Source organism: Cervus elaphus, chromosome 19, assembly GCF_910594005.1.
Source record: "Cervus elaphus chromosome 19, mCerEla1.1, whole genome shotgun sequence".
Taxonomy (NCBI): domain Eukaryota; kingdom Metazoa; phylum Chordata; class Mammalia; order Artiodactyla; family Cervidae; genus Cervus; species Cervus elaphus.
The window spans coordinates 60886204-60905675 of record NC_057833.1 but is presented as its reverse complement, the minus strand read 5'-3'; the positions used below and the strand labels follow the sequence as shown (position 1 = coordinate 60905675).

General features: G+C 41.5%; 1 protein-coding gene across 1 annotated transcript in view; it reads right to left on the bottom strand.

Annotated features, from left to right (window-relative positions):
* CCDC80 (coiled-coil domain containing 80) overlaps positions 1-19472 on the bottom strand; it is a 33094-nt gene that overhangs the window by 12396 nt on the left and 1226 nt on the right. Inside the window, exons 2-3 of the mRNA XM_043875508.1 lie at positions 17460-19360; positions 9165-9321 (exon numbers count right to left, since the gene is read on the bottom strand). Of these exons, the coding sequence (XP_043731443.1) occupies positions 9165-9321; positions 17460-19349 (2047 nt within the window). The 5' untranslated portion in view covers positions 19350-19360. The remainder of the gene's footprint in view (positions 1-9164; positions 9322-17459; positions 19361-19472) is intronic.

Genomic DNA, 19472 nt, shown 5'->3' with positions numbered 1-19472 from the left:
GTTATAATTCAGAGAGGTTCCTGCAGGTGCCACTGGGTTAATGGGAAGTCTGAACATGACAAACTATTAATACCATGCCTGGAAAACACTTTGGAAATGATAGACGGGTTTATTGACTTCTTTCATCCCATACAGGTCACAGTGCTTCCCTCAACCCTGTTAAAATTTTTACTGGTAGAATAATCCCCTGTGTTTTAAAAAATTTACAAATGTTAAAGTTAGCAAATATGTGATAATAAATCTATTACGGAAGGAAATTTATTGGTTATTATCAACGCTGTTACCCAATGAATAGTACTACAGTAGAAAAAAACACAATTTTGTATCTACAAAGGTGATACAGCCAAGTATCACAAACTATTCTGCTTTTATTGATATAAAGGGGGCAATTATAATTTAGTTATTACTTTGGTTTACTTGATTAAGACTGTTGAAAGTATATAAATAAGAAGCTTGATTCTCCCAAGTAGATCATAATGAGAGGGGAAAGAATACTATCATTAATAAAATATGTTACTTTAAAAGAATTGTTAAGTTCTTCATGCTGTTGGTTTTTGTTTAGTTTATCTATTGAGTAAAAATAGCAACTTGCAGAATAAAATACGAAGTATGATGTTATTCTTGGTTAAAAGGAAATAAAGCAAAAGAAAATACATCCATATGGGAATATACATAGGAAAAACTCCAGAAGGACATAGAGCTAATAATAATAGTTGCCTCTGGGGAGTGAGAAGAGGTAAGGTAGAAACTTTGACTGTTTACTCTATGTGAGTCTATATTATTTAAATTTTAACAAGGAGTATATTTTGTTTTGTGATTAATAATATTAATATGAATTATGATGATGAAGGAAATCATTAAAAAACTGATTTGTAAGCATCCTTAACAACTAATGTTCTGATTTTAACACTTTACAAATCAGATTTTATCTTGAACCTAGGAACGCTATTTTTAATCCTCAATATACATTCATTTTTGCTTTTGATGATTTGGAACTTCTTATTAAATTTATCCAGATTCTGCCAAAGCTCTCTAGTCTTCGTTAAGGGTAGCAGGGCTTAAAAGCAAACATTCCTTAGAATACATCCTATAAATTGTCCACATGGTCCCAATCCAGCTAAAATGATTCATAGATCCAAGCCCATTTTGTGGGATTTGGTCATTTCACACAACCTGCCCCTGGACCTAAGATTTTTGAGGAGGGACAGCTGGGAGGGTGAGCTCTGCTGTGTGCCGATGAGGACTGGCCCTGTAAATGAAGCACTTGCCTAGTTTTCCACCCTTTAAGAACTCCAACTCCAAAAGTCAGTGGTTAAATTCAGGTAGTAGTAAATTTCTTCACGTATTTGTTTTTCCATGTCTGACTATAGACAGCAACGACACTGCAGAAAAATTCAACTTCAAAGGCAACTTATTAAACACCACCTGTATGTCAGGCATTGTATGTAAAGCCTCCATTTGTGACTGCTGCCTCTCTGTGATACCCATGGTTTCTCCTCCTCCTCCTTCTCATCCCTAAATTCAGGTCATTCCTCCAATGTCCTGGGACAACTTCAGCTCTCCCTTTGCTTCAGGAGCTCCAAATCTGCTCTGGCAGTTTTTCAAAGTAGGATTCACTGTATACCTTCATCATGAACACCTGGAAGGCATGTTAAAATACAATCCTTGGACCCAGATTTATCTGGCTCATGGCCCCAGGAGCACCAATCAGTTGTCTCAGGGCCAGGAACCAGGCAATTAGGAAATACCCTACAGCCCCAAGCCTAACCAGCTGTTCACCCAGCTCACCTTGTGTTTCCCATGGAAACCCCAATAATAACCATGGTCTAGGCTCTCTCTTCACTCTGGCTTCTGCTTCCTGACCAAAACTTGGTGTTCCTCCCATGACCTTGTGAGGTGTGGTGCAGTTTCCTTTTTGAGTAATGAATGAGTAATATATTCCATTTTCCTTTGGCATTCTGGTCTTTTGAGTGTCACTGACTTTGCTGCACCACCAGACCTTAATAAACTCTCTCCTGAAGTAATGCACAAAGTAAATAAAACATACTTATAAGGCACTTAAAATATAATTATCCTATTTAAGAAGTCAGTATAGACCAAAAATCTCTTGGTTGCATTTTGGATAAATCTGGAGGTAAAGACTCCAGCAGAGGCTGAATTGTTTTTAGTTGATAATGGATAAATTTAACTAACTTTGTTGTCAATCCACTTGTTCCTTCCTGTTTTACTCTATGAGTGAGTTGTTTCCCTGCTTAGCACTCAGTTGTGAGATGAGTGAGTGACTGAATTGAATGGGTATATGAGACTAGCCTGGCCATTTCTGATCTCAAAGCTGAAGCTCACATTTGGTCCCTAGAAAGAACAATTTGTCTTATCTGTGAAGAATGTGTGCTGTCAGGTGCTTTTCTGTCCTACAGACTGACTATTAAACCTAAAAAGGTATTTAAAATTTATTTGAAAAATATGTTTAGAAATCTTTAGTGACTTCACTTAATTTACCAAATTAAGTTTGAATTCTCTCTCCTGGTATTTGAAATTCTCTAAAATTGGGTGCCAATCTACATTTCTAGACCTCTCTTCCCTTCTCTCTGCCACTCAACTTTCTGCTGTAGACCAAATTTAACTGCAAATCAGAATCACTTGAGCAACACTTTTAAAACAAACTCCTGAACTCCACCCCCAAACTAGGTCAGTGTCTTATAACGAATACCTATAAATTGAGATTAAAAAAACCAACAACCCAATAGAGAAATAAGCAAAGGACACTAAAAACAAAGTATAAAGTTGCCTGAAATATATGAAAAAAATCTTCAAACACATTTATAAAAAGAGAAATGCAACCCAATACTATATCACATTTAAGATACCATTTTTCACATACAGCATTGGCTAAAAACATTCACAAGTTTGATCATACATTCTATTGAAGATGTTTGGAGATATGGACATTCTTACACATTTTTGGTGGTTTTGCAACATCATACAACTTGCATGGAGAGAAATTTGGTGATATCTACCAAAGCTAGATATACTTTCCATTTGGCCCAACAGTCTTACTTCTCAGAATCTATTGTAAAGAAATACCCACATACATAGAGTGATATGTGTACAGGTTAATTCTGAAATTGTTTATAATAACAATATACTGAAAGCAATCCAAATGTTCCTCAACAAGGGGAGTGGTTAAATAAACTATGGTAGAATCTCAGAATAGCTTAATAAAGAATGAGGAAGATCTCTATGTACTAATAAGAAAAGATCTCCGGAAATACACTTAGGTGAAAAACAATGCAAAACAGATATATAATATACTATTATTTGTACCAGAGATCAAATTGCCAATATCCGCTGGATGATAGAAACAGCAAGAGAATTCCAGAAAAACATCTACTCTGCTTCATTGACTATGCTAAAGTCTTTGATTGTGTGGATCATAGTAAATTGTGGAAAATTCTTCAAGAGATGGGAATTCCAGACCACCTTACCTGTCTCCTGAGAAATCTGTATGCAGGTCAAGAATCAACAGTTAGAACCGGACATGGAACAACAGACTGGTTCCAAATTGGGAAAGGAGTACATCAAGGCTGTATATTGTCACCTATTTATTTAACTTATATGCAAAGTACATCATGCGAAATGCCAGGCTGGATGAATCACAAGCTGGAATCAAGACTGCCCAGAGAAATATCAATAATCTCAGATATGTAGACGATGCCACCATTACGGAAGAAAGCAAAGAGGAACTAAAGAGCCTCTTGGTGAAAGTGAAAGAGAAGAGTGAAAAAGTTGGCTTAAAACTCAACATTCAAAAAAATTAAGATCATGGCATCTGGTCGCATCACTTAATGGCAAATAGATAGGGAAATAATGGAAATAGTAACAGGCTTTATTTTCTTGGGCTCCAAAATCACTGCAGATGGTGACTGCAGCCATGAAATTAAAAGATGCTTGCTCTTTGGAAGAAAAGCTATTACCCACCTAGACAGCATATTAAAAAGCAGAGACATTACTTTGCTATGTCTAGTCAAAGCTATGGTTTTTCCACTAGTCATGTATGGATGAACCATAAAGAAAGCTGAGTGCCACGGAATTGATGCTTTTGAACTGTGGTGTTGGAGAAGGCTCTTGAGAGTCCCTTGGACTGCAAGGAGATCAAACCAGTCAATCATAAAGGAAATCAGTACTGAATATTCATTGGAAGAATTGATGCTAAAGTTGAAGCTCTAATACTTTGGTCACCTGATATGAAGAACTGACTCATAAGAAAAGACCCTGATGCTGGGCAAGATTGAAGGCAGGAGGAGAAGGGACAACAGAGGATGACATGGTTGGATGGCCTCACCAACTCAATGGACATGAGTCTGAGCAAGTTCTGGGAACTGGTGATGGACAGGGGCCTGGCATGCGGCAGACCCTTTGGGGCAAAGGGTCAATTTTTCAGATGCTTCTGTGGGGTCACAAAGAGTCAGACACGACTGAGTGACTGAACTGAACTGATTGTTTGTGTAAAAAGAAGGGAAAAGGAATAAGGAACTACTGTGTAGCACAGGGAACTGTATTCAATATTTTGTAATAATCTGTAACAGAAAAGAATCTGAAAAAGAGTTTATAATTATACATACATGAATCACTTCGCTATATACCTGGAACTAATACAACACTGTAAATCAGCTATATTTCAAGTGAAAAAAAAAAGATTTTTCCAACTCAAGGTAATAAAACATTTTTCTGTTTAAAAAAGAGAGAGAAGGGGAATATAGGTATCTATATTGATTTGTGTTTGCATAAAGAAGCCATTAAATGGATCAACAAGGAATCATAAACATTACTGTGGCAGCAGAGAATAATAAGGGTCAAGAATGGGTGTAAGACTTGTCTGTTAATACCTTTTTATATAGTGTTGACATTGGAATCCAAAAAACGTATCATTTGTTTAAAAAATTGAATAAAAGCAAAAAGTACTTTTGATAGCGTCATCATCTATCCAAAAAAAAAAAATCTACTCAGTTTCAAGGCTCCTCCTTTAAATCCACCCCCTTTTCAGAACTCTGGGATACATACAATGCTGTGATAACTGCAACTGGGAGAGCCTGTCCCTCCACCACATTCTTCAAGCACTTGTTTTATACACTTGACTTATCAGGTACTTTTAATCCCTTGCTTGTCAGGGGTTGATCTTGACAGTGATAAGCTTGATGTTAGAGGCAGTGCAATGGGTGGTCACACAAGTTAGGGGACAAACTGATTGATAATCAAAACCTGAATAAACAGAGAGGGACACCAAAGGCATTGTTGGCATTGTTTGAAAGTTTGATCACTCATCCAGTCTTGTCTCCTAGCACAGAGTGGCAGGGTCTAGAGAAGGCAGCTGCCAGGCATTACCATCACTGAAGAAGGGAGGAATTGGGACAAAGGGTCAATTTTTCAGATGCTTCTGTGGGAAAGCAGCATTTCTGCCTTATTATGGATCCGGATGGTTGTGAGGTTGTCCATAAAGGACAATTCTCAACAGGATAAAAGACAGAATATTCTAGGCTGAAATGGATTCTATCAGTCTCAGGTATAAAAGTTACTCCAGAGACTCACCTAGGAATTCCCTACTCTTATGACTAAGGAATCAGAATTGCCTCTCCTTGTTGCCACATTCCACTTCCACCAACTATTCCTCTTTCCTTTTTTCATTCCTTCAGAAGAAGCTATCAAAATATTGCCTTCTCCCCCCCAAAAAATTAGCTCTTAAAGTTTAGTGATCAATACCAGTGTCAAAAATATTTTTCACCTATATATTTCGCTAAGCATATAAATATACATATATACATGCTCACTATGTTTTCCTCCCTCTTCTCTTTTCATTCTGTAATAAAATGCCTTTAGCCAGCAACTCCTTCCCACCTGACAAACTTCCTCTATAATCCATCCTCTTAGCATAGACACCAATATTTCTATCTCAAATTGATATTTTAAATACCTCTGACAATTAAAAATGCCTTTGTGTGTTAGGTCACTCTATTTTTTATCTTTAAAAATTTTTTTCTTTATTTTTAATTTGTGTGTGTGTGTATGTTGGGTCATTCTAAACCCTCATGTATAATATACTCTGGGCTGCCAAAACCAGATAGGCTTATTCTGCACTGGAATTTTCTCAAGAATGAATAACTTTCATTAGGCTAATGACTGAAATCTTAAAGTAGGCTTCCTGGTATGTATAGGTTCATCACCTATAATCCAAATACATTTAGCAAGATGGACCAGCTGCTGAGTACAGCCCACACTGTAGCTGGATGTGGGCCTCTGTTTTTAAGGCCCCGTAAAAGTCTGGAAGAGTAGAGAGTGCTTGATTTATTTTTAAGGAAAGTAAGGCCATCTGACAGATTTCCAGCTGAAAATCGGTCAAGGCTGGAGATTGGTTTACTGAGACCATGGTGCATGCCAACTTCTATTTTCTCATGGCTGACTCCCAGTCTTGGCTGAATGCACTACAGCCTTTCTCATAAAGGTAACCTGGGACATGACACAAGGAGAGACAGGCCTTCCAGGAATTAGATGAGGAACAAAATCAAACGCCCCCCAAATCATGTCCAAGCTGCCATTCAATGAGTGGCAAACAACCAAATCACAATACCTGACTTCCAATAAGGCAGAAAAGAAAATCTTCATCCTCTACAGTTCATATTCAATCCAGATGTCTAAAAGACATCAGGATTCATGCTAACAGGTTGCCAAGGCAGCACCAGATGTTTGTAACAGTTAGGACCATGCACAGGTTGAGGTGGAAGACATAATGATTTTTCCAAACTTCTCTGAAATAAGGAACGAGAATTCTTTGTGTGAGTTGGTGGGTGACACATTTGATACCAGGAACACCTGGTGGAGGAAGGCTTTCATCACCAGCCAGCAAGTCTCTGTACTGGATTGGGTGCCTACTTCCTCTCAAGACATCTGGATTATAATCAAGCTCACTGGCTCCTGCTACTATTTGACAATCCTGGAAGCCAAAGGTTGACTCCCAGTTAAGCACCAAACATGTGGCTTTGCAGTATTAGTCTCTTGGGCTTCAGTTTTGTCTCCTACAGGATTAAGGCAGCCTGACCCTGAGGAGCAGCTGTGAGGATTCCTTGTTAACGAGCAGAAAGCAATTACAAGTATTTTTCAATTATAGTGCCCTAGGCCCTCTGATAGCTCATTGATCTCCAGATCAAATGGTGGTGATGACCACAGTAACAGCATTAAATCCTCATCATCACCTATGAAATGGATATAACTATGTTCTAAGCTGAGACTTAGGAAGTAACTTGCTCAAGGTTACATGCAAATACATTATGACTGTGGATTTGAACCTCGTTGACTCTAGAACCTCTTTTGTGTCTTTTGCATGTATGATTATTGGTTGTTGTTGGTAAGGACTCTTACCAACAAAGAGTAAGGTAACTCTCTCTTTTTGTTCTCCCTGAAAAACATATGCATTGTAAGGAATAAATGTCCACAAATCAATCACTGCTCCACTAATGACTTATGATAAGACATTGAAAAAGTGAAGCTGCTCAGTCATGTCCAACTCTTTGTGACCCCATGGACTGTAGCCTGCCAGGCTCCTCCATCCATGGGATTCTCCAGGTAAGAATCCTGGAGTGGGTTGCCATTTCCTTCTCTAGAGGATCTTCCTGACCCAGGGATAGAACCCAGGTCTCCTGCACTGCAGGCAGACTCTTTACCATCTGAGCCACCAGGGGCTCCTAATACATTGGAAAAGATGCTATTTATTTTCCTTTTGAACTATCTCAGGGAAAAGTGAGCTAATAAAAATAGAGAATGCACAGCTGAAACTTCATACCTAAATAAATTAGGGAGACTGGCTGGCCAACACTGTACCTATAGTAAACAATACTGTATTGCACACTTAAAAATTAGTTTAGGATAGATCTCACGCTAAGTGTCTTTACAAAAGTAAAAAATACATATATGATTTAGAAAGCTAGACTATGTTAAAAATCAACAGACATTATCATGACTTAATTACAACTGATATGTGTTCATAGCACCAAGAGTATGTGACAGAAAAATCTGTGAAGTAAGATGTTATATGTAATGAAGTTAAATGTTAATTAATGGAGGGACTTCCCTGGTGATCTAATGGTTAAGACTCTGTACAGGAGAGGGCAAGGGTTCGATCCCTGGTAGGTGAAGTAAGATTCCCACATGCTGTGGTAAGGCCCCTCACTCCCTCAGAAATTGCTACCTAATGGGAAAAAGTATGCTTTATGTGCTTTCAGACAAAATATATTTTATGAAAAATATGCAGGATATGCAAATGGCACAAAAAGGATTTTCATTATAGTTGAAACAACAGTAAACAAAAGTAGAAAAATTATGTAAGAAAGAAAGATTTTTGTTTTTAAATAAAGCTCTAGAGATGTAATAATTATAAAAGAAACTGGGTGGGTCAGATCTGGGGCTTCTGACCATGAGGCATAACTACTCACAGTAAATTTTGCCATGTTCCCATGAGAACCATGGCGAGTTAGACCTTAGCTGCTCAACACTGAGTTGTATGCCTCACATGCATCATTAATATGAAAAATTGTGAAAACTCTACATTCAGCCAAATTCTTCTGCTTTCCAAAAGGATGTGGGCGCCATTCAGTCCATATTTCCAGTGACTTTTCATTTAGTTTCACAGCTTCTCTCAGCCCCCGCTCACTCTCCCCGAGCCTGGCCAGAGTCAAGGACTCTGAAGGGTGTGCGGGACCCTATTTACGAGGGAGTTGCCTGCAGCATAGAGGCTGAAGGAGGATCAGATGGTGCTGCTCACAGGCAAGAAGACGCAGGATACAGAAGAAAGTGTCAGAATACCTCTCTGGCTATTCTACGTCAGAATACCTCCCCCACCCCTGCCCACTGAATTACTTCTCTCCTTTTCCCCCATCTTACTGACTTTCAAACTGTAGACTGTTTGCATATTTTTCATTTAAGTGTTCAAAACTTAAGCCAGAACCATCCAAGACAGTTACATAAGTAGTTAGGCAGACTGACCTTTGTTACCACAAGAAAGCCCTCTGTGAAACCCAAATTTTCCTTTTGATTCCCCACCAACCTCTCCTATAAGGCATGCCCCACCTTAGCTAAGAGAAAAGCAATAATATAATAATTAAGTTGTTTCAGAGAACCTAGCTGGAAGTGGTCGATTTTCATGGTGCTGTTGCTGACAGGGCCGAAGATAGTGATCACGGAGACTTTCCTGGTGGCCATCTTGCAGAAACTTTCCAGATACTCATCTCGCTGCTGCACATACATGCTGTTTTCAGCCTTGGGAGTGGTGATCAGCTGGAGGAGGGAAAAAGCAAGCAAAAAATGAACTCAGAGTGATAGTTTCACACTGAGGGAAAAGTCAGAGGGATGATCTGGAATAGAGTGCTGATGGTGACTGACAGGATGTGTGTGTTAGTCGCTCAGTCACGTCCAACTCTTTGTGACCCTACGGACTATAGCCCACTGAGCTCCTCTGTCCATGGAATTCTCCAGGCAAGAATACTGGAGTAGGTTGCCATTCCTAAACTAGACTGACACCTAAACTGGAAAGCCAAAAGAGACTATTTGGAAAGGCCTTCTTAAAAAAATGATTCCAGACAGTTTAGAGTTTCTGCTCACTTCCACTGTCATTTGCCTTCATTATCGGTCTCCATGTGTCTTGGTTTTCTCATTTATGAACTCTGCACAGGAATACTTCTTTCACAAGGCTGTTTGTTGTAAGCATTACATGACACTTGGCATGCAATAATTGTCCAATAAATGCTGTCTCTCTCCCTTTATTTTGATCTTCATTACCTTAATTGGCTGCTCAGACACTCGTGAATTCGGTGGCTACCACTATTGTTTCACATCTTACGGGGCTGAGGTTCATAGCCAGGTCTTGGGCACTATGAAACACTCCACAACTTAGAATTTTCATTAAGTAAACTTGCAGAGAATTTTTAGAATGGCCCTTTGGCCCAGTTTTGTCTCAGAATATAATCATTGTCACATTGGGCCTGCACAGAGCTCATGGTGGATGTCTTTGATGCTGAAACCCTCCAAGAGGATGAATTTTTCTCTTTCTGTTCAGCCTTCTTTCCAATTCAAACCTGGCATTTTCCACCTAGCCCCTGTGTCTCTCTCACTCAATTTGACCCCCTGACTTCCCCTGAGGAAAAAGAAGACAGAGCAATAAAAAGAGATGCTTTAACCACCAACTGTCTGGGAAAACACAGATTTCACTATTTTGGATAAACTGAGGATACTCTTATTTTTCGAGATTCCTCTTGAACTCTCTCCCTAAGAATGCCTCAAAGTTGTAATCTAGCCAGATATAAAAGTCTTTCTACTATGGTGATTACTTTTGTTGCCTTTTCCTGAGTCTTCTCCAATTTTACTAGCTTCTTCCTGAAGAGAACCAGGATTGTGTAGCACATCCAACGAATGTGTGGGCGTGTGCTGTTTGCCCTGAGGTGGAAGGACATGAAATTTTATTCTGATGATGACCAGGGTTTTTTTAATCTCTCTAAATGGCACCCCACTCCAGTACTCTTGCCTGGAAAATCCCATGGACAGAGGAGCCTGGTAGGCTGCAGTCCATTGGGTTGCTAGGAGTCGGACACGACTGAGCGACTTCACTTTCACTTTTCACTTTCATGCATTGGAGAAGGAAATGGCAACCCACTCCAGGGTTCTTGCCTGGGGAATCCCAGGGACGGGGGAGCCTGGTGGTCTGCCATCTATGGGGTCGCACAGAGTCGGACACGACTGAAGCGACTTAGCAGCAGCAGCAACCCCAAACAGCTTAATCAATTGATGTCTGCAAAAAACACAGTTTTGTCTGTGTTTTGAATGATGAGAAACCTAGGCAGGTTTCTCATTAGCTCAGAGGCCAGCCTCTATATGCTCTCTCTCATTCTTTTTTGTTGTTGTTGTTGTTGGGGGGGACCTCACAGCATGGTGGAGCTTGTGGGGTCTTAGTTCCCTGACCAGGGATTGAATTGGACCACCAGAGACTTCCCCCATCTATACACTTCCTTTCATTTGACCAATTTATCAAGCACTTTTCTATTTACCCGTCTAACCTTACAAAATATTCCTGAAATTTGTGGCTATTAGCTTGGCATTTTGCAGAAGGAAGTCACCATGTTGTTAAACTCTTTATCAAATACTTTATCAAGATAGTAATAAATCTGGTCCCAGCTCATTTTGCTGTTTATTTTGCTCTGTCCAAAATGTATTTATTATGGCCTGCAGGCATTCCCTTCTAAGAATTCTCTGTGCTTGACAAAATAGTATCCTTCATGGAAATCAAAATGAATTCAATAGCTTTTGAATAGAACATTAACGATTTTTCCACGATGAAGCTTTTGTTTATGTTTTCTCAGATTGTTATTTATTTTAAGAAGACATGATTTCATCTATTTTTGATTTTGTGTTTATGTACCTCTCCAGATGGACAGGGTGGATAGGAAATGCTTGTTTTAGAAATATAATTCCCCAAGAGGAAAAATAATAAATTTCCCTTAATTTATTCATTGATTCATACTTAGCCTTAAAAAAGATTTAAGGAGGCTATAGAAAGATATAGTGATGGTATTTTTGCTTTGTTAGTTTTTTAATTAGCTACATGGCATTTGAAAATATTTCTTTATGCTTTGAAGGTAGTCCATATCTAGGTGTTTCGTTTTCAGTTGGTATATTTTAGTCTTTTATTTTTGGCTTGTCTTGGCTCACAGACACACTATTTTGAAATACATAAAATGAATGTTTAAGTGAGAAAACAAAATAGTAAAAAAGAAATTGAAAGTAATGATTTTGGACCCCCTGACCTAAAGGAAGCCTGAAAGAAAGTAAAAGTGTTAGTCACTCAGTTCTGTCGGACTATTTGAGACCCCATGGCTATAGTCAGCCAGGCTCCTCTTTTCATGGAATTCTCCAGGTAAGAATACTGGAGTGGGCTGCCATGCCCTTCTCCAGGGGATCTTACCAACCCAGGGGTTGAACCCAGGTCTCCTGCACCGCAGGCAGATTCTTCACTGTCTGAGCCACCAGGGAAGCCCAAAAGGAAGGATAGGCTCATGTTTAGAATACATGCTCTGAAACTTCAGATCCATGCATAGACTCCATTCCATTCATGGACCTTTACAGTCCATGGACAGATTATGCTATGACAGGATTTTAAGAGTTCTCAAAGCCCCTTCTGGTCTCTTTCTTCCCCTTGTGCATAACTGAGAATTTCAAATATACAATCATACCAAACCTCATCTGCCAGGCAGCTTCTCCCATGTATCTCTGAACACAGTAGCCTTAGACTGTGGATACCCAGTGGGAACTGCACTTAAATAAATAGAGGGCTCTGATGCTTACTTTCACCTCAGGCCCTTTGCCCAGGGAAGCCTTAACCCACCTGGGAGGTAATATTCATTTAGCATGACTCACTTCCTAGATTCTAGCCCTCCACAACCTGGCCTCAGGCTCTCTCTTGCTAACCTTTCCTCCTATTCCTCCCTTATGTGACCTCTTCACCCTGGACTGGCCTAAATTATGAAATGAAAGGAATCTACACTGACTGGCACAGAGAAAGGGTGATTGTAGTCCAAATCCGAAGACCTGCATTTTTGTCCTAGTTCAACCCCTGGCTACTCTGTAGCCTCAGCAAAGCCCTTTAACCTTCTAAACCTTGGTTTTCTTATCTTTGGAACAACTTTCCTACGAACTCATAAAGTAGTGAATCAAGCATATATACTAGTATATATATTAGATAAATATATACAGGGTATGTACACCAGAGCATCATAGATGTATGCTGCCTTTGAATAATTCACTCACATTCCTTCCTTTGCCTTCACCCATGTCACCCTTCTCACCCAGAATCTCCTCCCCTCCCTTCCACCTTATCAGAATCTGAGTCATTCTTCAAATGCAGCATCCTCCTTAAAGTCTCATCTGTTCCACAACGATCACTTTCTCCTTTTAATTACTGTTCTTATTATCTGCGTGGCTTATCTGGAATTTATGTATTTCCTTGATTTACCATTTTGTTTAATGTTTATGTCACATCTCCATAACTAGAGTATCAATTCATCAAGGCACTGAAGCCCCAGCCCCACTACTGCCTAGTAGGTAGTAGGAGCACAGTGCTCCTCAGGTTACATCAGTCACTCCTGCTAGAGGTGTGGTTCCCTGCTAGATTCAGCCCACAGACATATTCCTTTACATTCAATCTGCTCCTTGAGTTTGCAACACAGAAAGTGAAGGAGGCTGATCATCTGAACATATTTCAGTGACTCTTTCCCTGTGTATTGACATCTATGTCCCATTCATTTTCTAGTGTGGCAGTACTTCAAACAGTGTTTAAAATGTAACCATTTCCAGTCTCCTCTTTTTAAAAAGAGCATTTTAGAAGACTGAAGAGACTTAGCACAGATCTTCCCACTAAACTTTATTGTCTGGCACTTGGCCTCTTTCTAGTCTGGTGGTGATAAATCAGGGCATGTATCATGAAGCTAGAATTGTGTTGTTCTTTTTTATGTTTCTATTCCAACTTTCCAACTGGCGTGTTGGCACAAGGAGCCTCAGACTATAAGGAAGTTAGTTTGCATAAGTAAAGGGTGCAAATTGGAATGGGAAGATGCTGGGGGGAGGATATTTTAAGTCAGCTTACTCCAAGTACTGTCTTAAGCTCAAAACATTAGACTTTTACAGGATTCTGAGAAAAGGCATTCCAGCTGGTAGTCTGCCTCAGTAAATAGGAGGTTTATATTCTTTCCTAAAATTAAACCAAGTAAGTATTGGATATTATTGTCCCAATATCCAAATTTCTGTAGTAAGATTAAAAGTACTAACATACTTGAATTATGGGAGATCCAGTCTCCAAAGAATACTTGAACTTGAATTTATGTATTTCAGCATGATGAAGCTTCTTGTTCATTGACAGACAGGTCAATGGGCACAGAGCACAGCATGATGACTTTTCAGCTATACCCCACATATTTCATAAAAGACTCATCCATATTCTCAATTTTGTCATCCCCAGACCAGCATCAATCAGTCTGAGGGATTAGATTAACTGGGATTCAATGTATTGTTCTCCACTTGACTATGTGGAAAGCCAGTGAGTTGAGGTACAAACAACTAGCTGGGTTTTAAAGGAAGAAACTCTACATCAGTGCGCAACACAAAATGTTGACAATTGGTATATCTTACTGTTTTTCTGAGTAATTCAAGATTGAAAAGGAATTTTAAAACATTTGTATTACTAACAGGTTCATTTCTCAGTTTCCGTTTCCCTTTATGGCACATGCCCACAGTAAGCTCACATCCCTGGGAAGACAGAACGGGGAAGTGATTGACCCTGAGTTTAAAATCAAACATACCTCAGTTTTAATTCTGGCTTTGTCATGTATTGGCTATACACCTTGGGAAACTCCTCAATCTGTCTAAGCTTCTGTAAATGGAGTTAATTAGTCCTTCCTCATGGGATTGTTGTTAATGAAAATTAATCCACAGTCTCAGCAAAGCACCTTGCAGGATGTGCCCCTTTTGGTTGACAAGCTGAGAGACAGAAGGTTTGGACCTCTGACCTAGCTCTACCTGTAGCTCCTCTTAAGATCACTAGGATGCTATTCATCCAACTATAACCTGTACCATCACTGCCAGTGTTTCTCTAAGTAGTTAAGTGTTAAAGAAGGATATAAATAAATCAAAGGACTAGGTTATTGTCACTGAGCACCAGGTTACTGAAAATCTGGAAAGAGAAGCTAAAAGGCCTGCACAATTTCTTGGAACGCAAATCTCACTTCAGTTTGAGCACACAGGGTTAGGTTGAGGCCAGTTGGGGGGCTTATGTTGTCATCTGTACTTTAATAGTTTGGAGGCTGCTATGCCTTAATGACTATTAATTAAATCACTGAAACTTCCTGAATAACATCAGCCATGTTTGACAGGAAGAATGAATGGAAAAAAGATAAGCGGCACCAGCAAAATCTTTCTCCCAGAGACATTGGTTTCCTCTCTGTGTGGTTAAAGACTCCTCTCCATCTTTTGACTTTCCGTTGCATTTATTTTATCATGCCTTTTCTAATCCATTTTTATTATCGACATTATTAGCTCTTCACAGAACACAGTTCTGATATGATTATCAGCTGGGCACACATGGGACTGAGATGCAAGGCTGAAATGCCTCCTGTTGGTATTTTCTGTCTAATAACAATCCTGGATCTTGGTCCAAGAGCAACACTGCCATGAGCAAGCCCAGCTGGTTTCTGTTTTGCCTCACATGACATCAGCAGAAGCTGTTGTCTGAGTTTTCATTCACTAGAAATTTATGATCAGGGATACTGTTAAAAGCAGAAAAGACCCAGCCAGGCTTTCAAATCCCTGACTAAGGGAATGGAAAGAAATGAAAGGCATGACTAATATCAGGGATATAGTATGAAAACCCCTTTCTTCTGACTCATGAGCTAGAGGCAGTGGAAGTATTTGCCAGATGGGTACACAATTACAATCCTGACACTTTACCCATGATTATTTCCCCGCTGGTTAAAACCTGACCATGCTGGACAAAGTTCCAGGTACTCAGAAAGAGGGCAACAAAGTATGCTAGTGATGATTTCCCATACCCCAAAGAGAGAAGTTTGCCCCCAAAAGTTCTTTACCAGGTAGAATTCTACTCTGAAATCAATGATTCTTCTGGTTTTGGCTGGAACATTCCCACTTAAACCTGTGTACTCTGGCAATAACCAAGTAGTTGTTAAACAACTCTAATAGTCAGCCAATCCTCTGCTAACTTAAGTTTATATAGTTACTTTAAGGCTCTGGTTAGAAACGAGTACCAACATACAAAATATATATAACAAGACATACACACACACAGGAATCTGTAGAATCAATTGAAATTTAGGTTTTGTTCTATTACAAAGATACACCAGATGGAACTGCTAAGAGAATTTGGGGACATGCTCCATCCACGATAAATATCACAAGGGATTCTGCTCTGAATAACATTTCAAAGTGAGCACATTGAACTTTTTGAAACCCCTAAAAGATAAATGGGCACCAGAGTCACTTTGCTCAGATCATTAATCCATTTAGTTAGAAAAATGAAAAGACCCTCTAAGAAATACCTTGAGAGATGAGCATCTCTTGGCTGTGGGAATGCAGGGCATGGAGTCATCTTGTGTCTGCAGCAGGATAGATGCTGTCCTCACTGGCATGAGACAGCTCCCTCCCAGCCAGCTAGCTGAGAGAATTACTTCTGATTCAGGTTACCCGGCATTAACTTACAGATCTATTTCTCTGAATTAACTGCATCATGCCCTTTTCCTCCTAGACAGCCTGGATTAAAACGCAGCATTAAGAAGCTAGGGACAAAATCTTGGAAGGGCACTAAAATAAGGGCAAGGAGACGTTGAGAAGATGAGTCATTCTCATCAATAATGAAAATTTCCCATATATTTAAGATGATGCTTATTCTTGCCCAAAGCCCTCTTGGGTCTGACTAGATTCTGGTGTCATTCTTTGGATGGTGTCAAGGAACGGCCAAAAGAGTTACTGAGATGGACCTGGGACTTGCTCGGCACCCAGGGCACTCAGAACCACAGGCAAAGAGGACCGCATGTCTCCTTTTCCACACACACACACACACACACACACACACACACACGTTTTAGAGGCCCAGGAGAAACTGACATGACATCTTGACTCCAAATTCATATGTGCCTCTAAGGGATCAGAAAATGGAGCAATTAACCCAGCTTCCACACTTCATTCGTTTCGCTTCTTACTGGTAGTTGGGCAGTTGTGGGGGAGGCAAGCTTTAGGAGAGAAAATTTTAGCTAGCTGGTTTTAAAAATATATTTGTGGGGCTAAACAAACAAGGACCCTTCCCCACTACCAGTCATACCCACTCCCCAACCAGGCTGCCACACTTTCCCCTTTGAGTCTCCAAACTGTTGATATAGACCTAACTGTTGATATAGACCTGCTATTTTCCCATACACATGCTTCTAGTTTATAAGCTCATGCAGAAAGAAATCCTTTTCCTAAATTGTGACTGCCATCAATGCATTCCATTTTATTAACTCTTTTATTCTTCTTTGAACTTGGCAGAAGGGAGCTGTATCTAGCACTGTCCTGTGGAAGAGAGCTGTAAGGTGGGGATGGTTTGGAAGAAGTTGAGCACAGAAGAGCTGAGTGCTTCCCTGGGCTCATGGCTAAGATTCCTCAGTCACTGACGACTTAGGGCCGTGGGTCTGTGTTCATAGAATATCTAAGTCAAAAGGAGCTACTGGCCTGGCTGTCCTTCTTTGACAAACCTCCTGATCTTCCTGACAGATTACTTGTTTAGCCATAGCCTGCTACCCAATAATGTGATTTTAGAAAAATAACACTCCAAGTCCTAACACTGCCACAGCCCACAGAACAATGCCAAGGAGAAGATTACTTACAAGCAGCCTTCGTTTGCCTTCAAAGGGCCCCAGCAGGTCGGTCACCAACTTCCTGGGATTCTGAGTGAAGTGTTTTGTGGGTTTCAGGTGGCCATCCTGCTCTGTCCTCCCCACTTTTTTCTTCTTGTTCTTCTCTTTCTCCTGCCTGCTCTTTTTCTCAGCCTTGTCCTTCTTCACTTGCTTTTCACTCTTGAGTAACTTGTCTGCTTTCTCACTCTTCACCTTTTTTTTCTTCTCATTCTCGGGTTTCTCAAGTTTTTCGTGCTTTTTAGACTCCTTCGCTTTTTGGGGGGGCATATTTCCCCCCTGCAACTCCTCCTCCAGCTGAGAGGTGGTCGGCCGGCTGAGGTCATACTTATCCTCATACTCATTGCTAAGAATTTTGTCCTGGGCTTTCCTTTTGGGAGGTTTCCCCTTTGCTGGCTTGTGAGGACCTGGCACCACATTGGGTTCTCTAGGGCCATGCTCCCGCCTGTCTGTGCGGTTGTCCCGGAAACGGCCCACGCCAACCCTGGTGCTGGGCTCGGAGATGGGGATGGAAGGGGCAGCTGTGAAGCCCTCGAAGCTGGTGGCCTTGCTGGGCCTCCTAGTCGTCGGGGGCCTCTCCCTGGGCTGCTCCTTCCTGGGCGGAGGGTAGAGATTCTCTGAGGCCACTGGCCCCTTGGCAGTGGTCACCTCGGCTGTTGCGGGGGGCTTGTGGGGGGCCGAAGAAAGGTGCACTCGGGGGGTCCAGGGCCTCTGGGTGGTCGGAAAAGCCGTGGAGGTTGTGGGTCTTGCAGCTACCGTCACCACCCGAGAGGTGGCCCGCGTCACTGTTGTGACCGGAGCTGGAGGCAGCGTGGTGGCCCGTGGGGTTGGAGGAGGGGGGTGAGGGGTCCCTGCAGTGGTGGCTGGTCTTCTCATCACCTTCACCCGACTCTCTCTGGTGGGTGGCACTTGCGCTCTCCTCTGCTCCTCTTTCCTCTTCTCACTACTCAGGCCTGGCCTTCCTGCCTCTCCACCATTGTTCCCCTCCTCCACCACCTGGCCCTCGACTCCAGAGGCCTTACATTTTTGCACAAAACCCTTCTGCCTGATCTTCTCTATCCTGCGGATGGGGCTCTGGTCGATGATCTCATACATGGCTTCCAACCTGACGGGGTAAGGGTAGCGTTCCTCCACCTGCAATGTCTTCTTCAACAGCACCATGCCGAACTTGCCTTTCTCTAGCTTCAAGAAGCTCATCAGCTTCGGGATGAGGCTGGGGTCCAAGGGCTGCTCCAGGACGCGGCCCTCACTGGTGATCCTCCGCACCTTGCCTCCTTCCTCGCCTGGCTGGTGGAACAGCACGATCTGCTGGATGTGCCTCTCAGCCAGCTCACAATACACGTCGTCCTTCAGCAGGCTCATCATGAGCCGGTAGTAGCCTTCCGAGGCGTGTGGGGCCGAGACGACCCATACCCTGTTTTTCCCTGCAAAGCTGGCAAGGATGTTGGGAGAGCTGGACCCAGACGGGAAGCGCAACATTCTTGACCGAGCTGAGGACCCCTCATCTCGGACCATCTCACGGGTAGAGCTCCGAGCTGCTGGGCTCTTCTGAGTTCTCACTGGGGCCCCATGGATGCCCAGCGAGGCTGGCGGTGCGGTGGCATGAGCTACTCTCAATACCGGTATGCTCCTCCTTCTTTGGAGAGGCTGAAGGTTTGGTTCTTCCCGAGTGGTTCTCTCAATTCCCTGAGACCTCCCCGTGTGCCTCAGTAACCGAGCTGGCCTTCTGTTGACAGCAGAAACCAGAGGCACTTTCTGCCCTCCGCGGCTTCCTCTATTCATGGTCTGCCCGTGGGGTTCTGATCCACACACCAGCAATAATGCCAGCAGTATAGTCAAACCGGGTCCCATTCTCCATATCATTGTGCAGTCCTCTTTGGGGAGGCAGCAGGGTCAAAACACAGAAAGGGGAGGGCAGAGGAAAAAAAAAGAAAGAAAGAAAGAAAGAAAGAAAATCATTTAATTGCAAACAGAGCTGGGCATTAT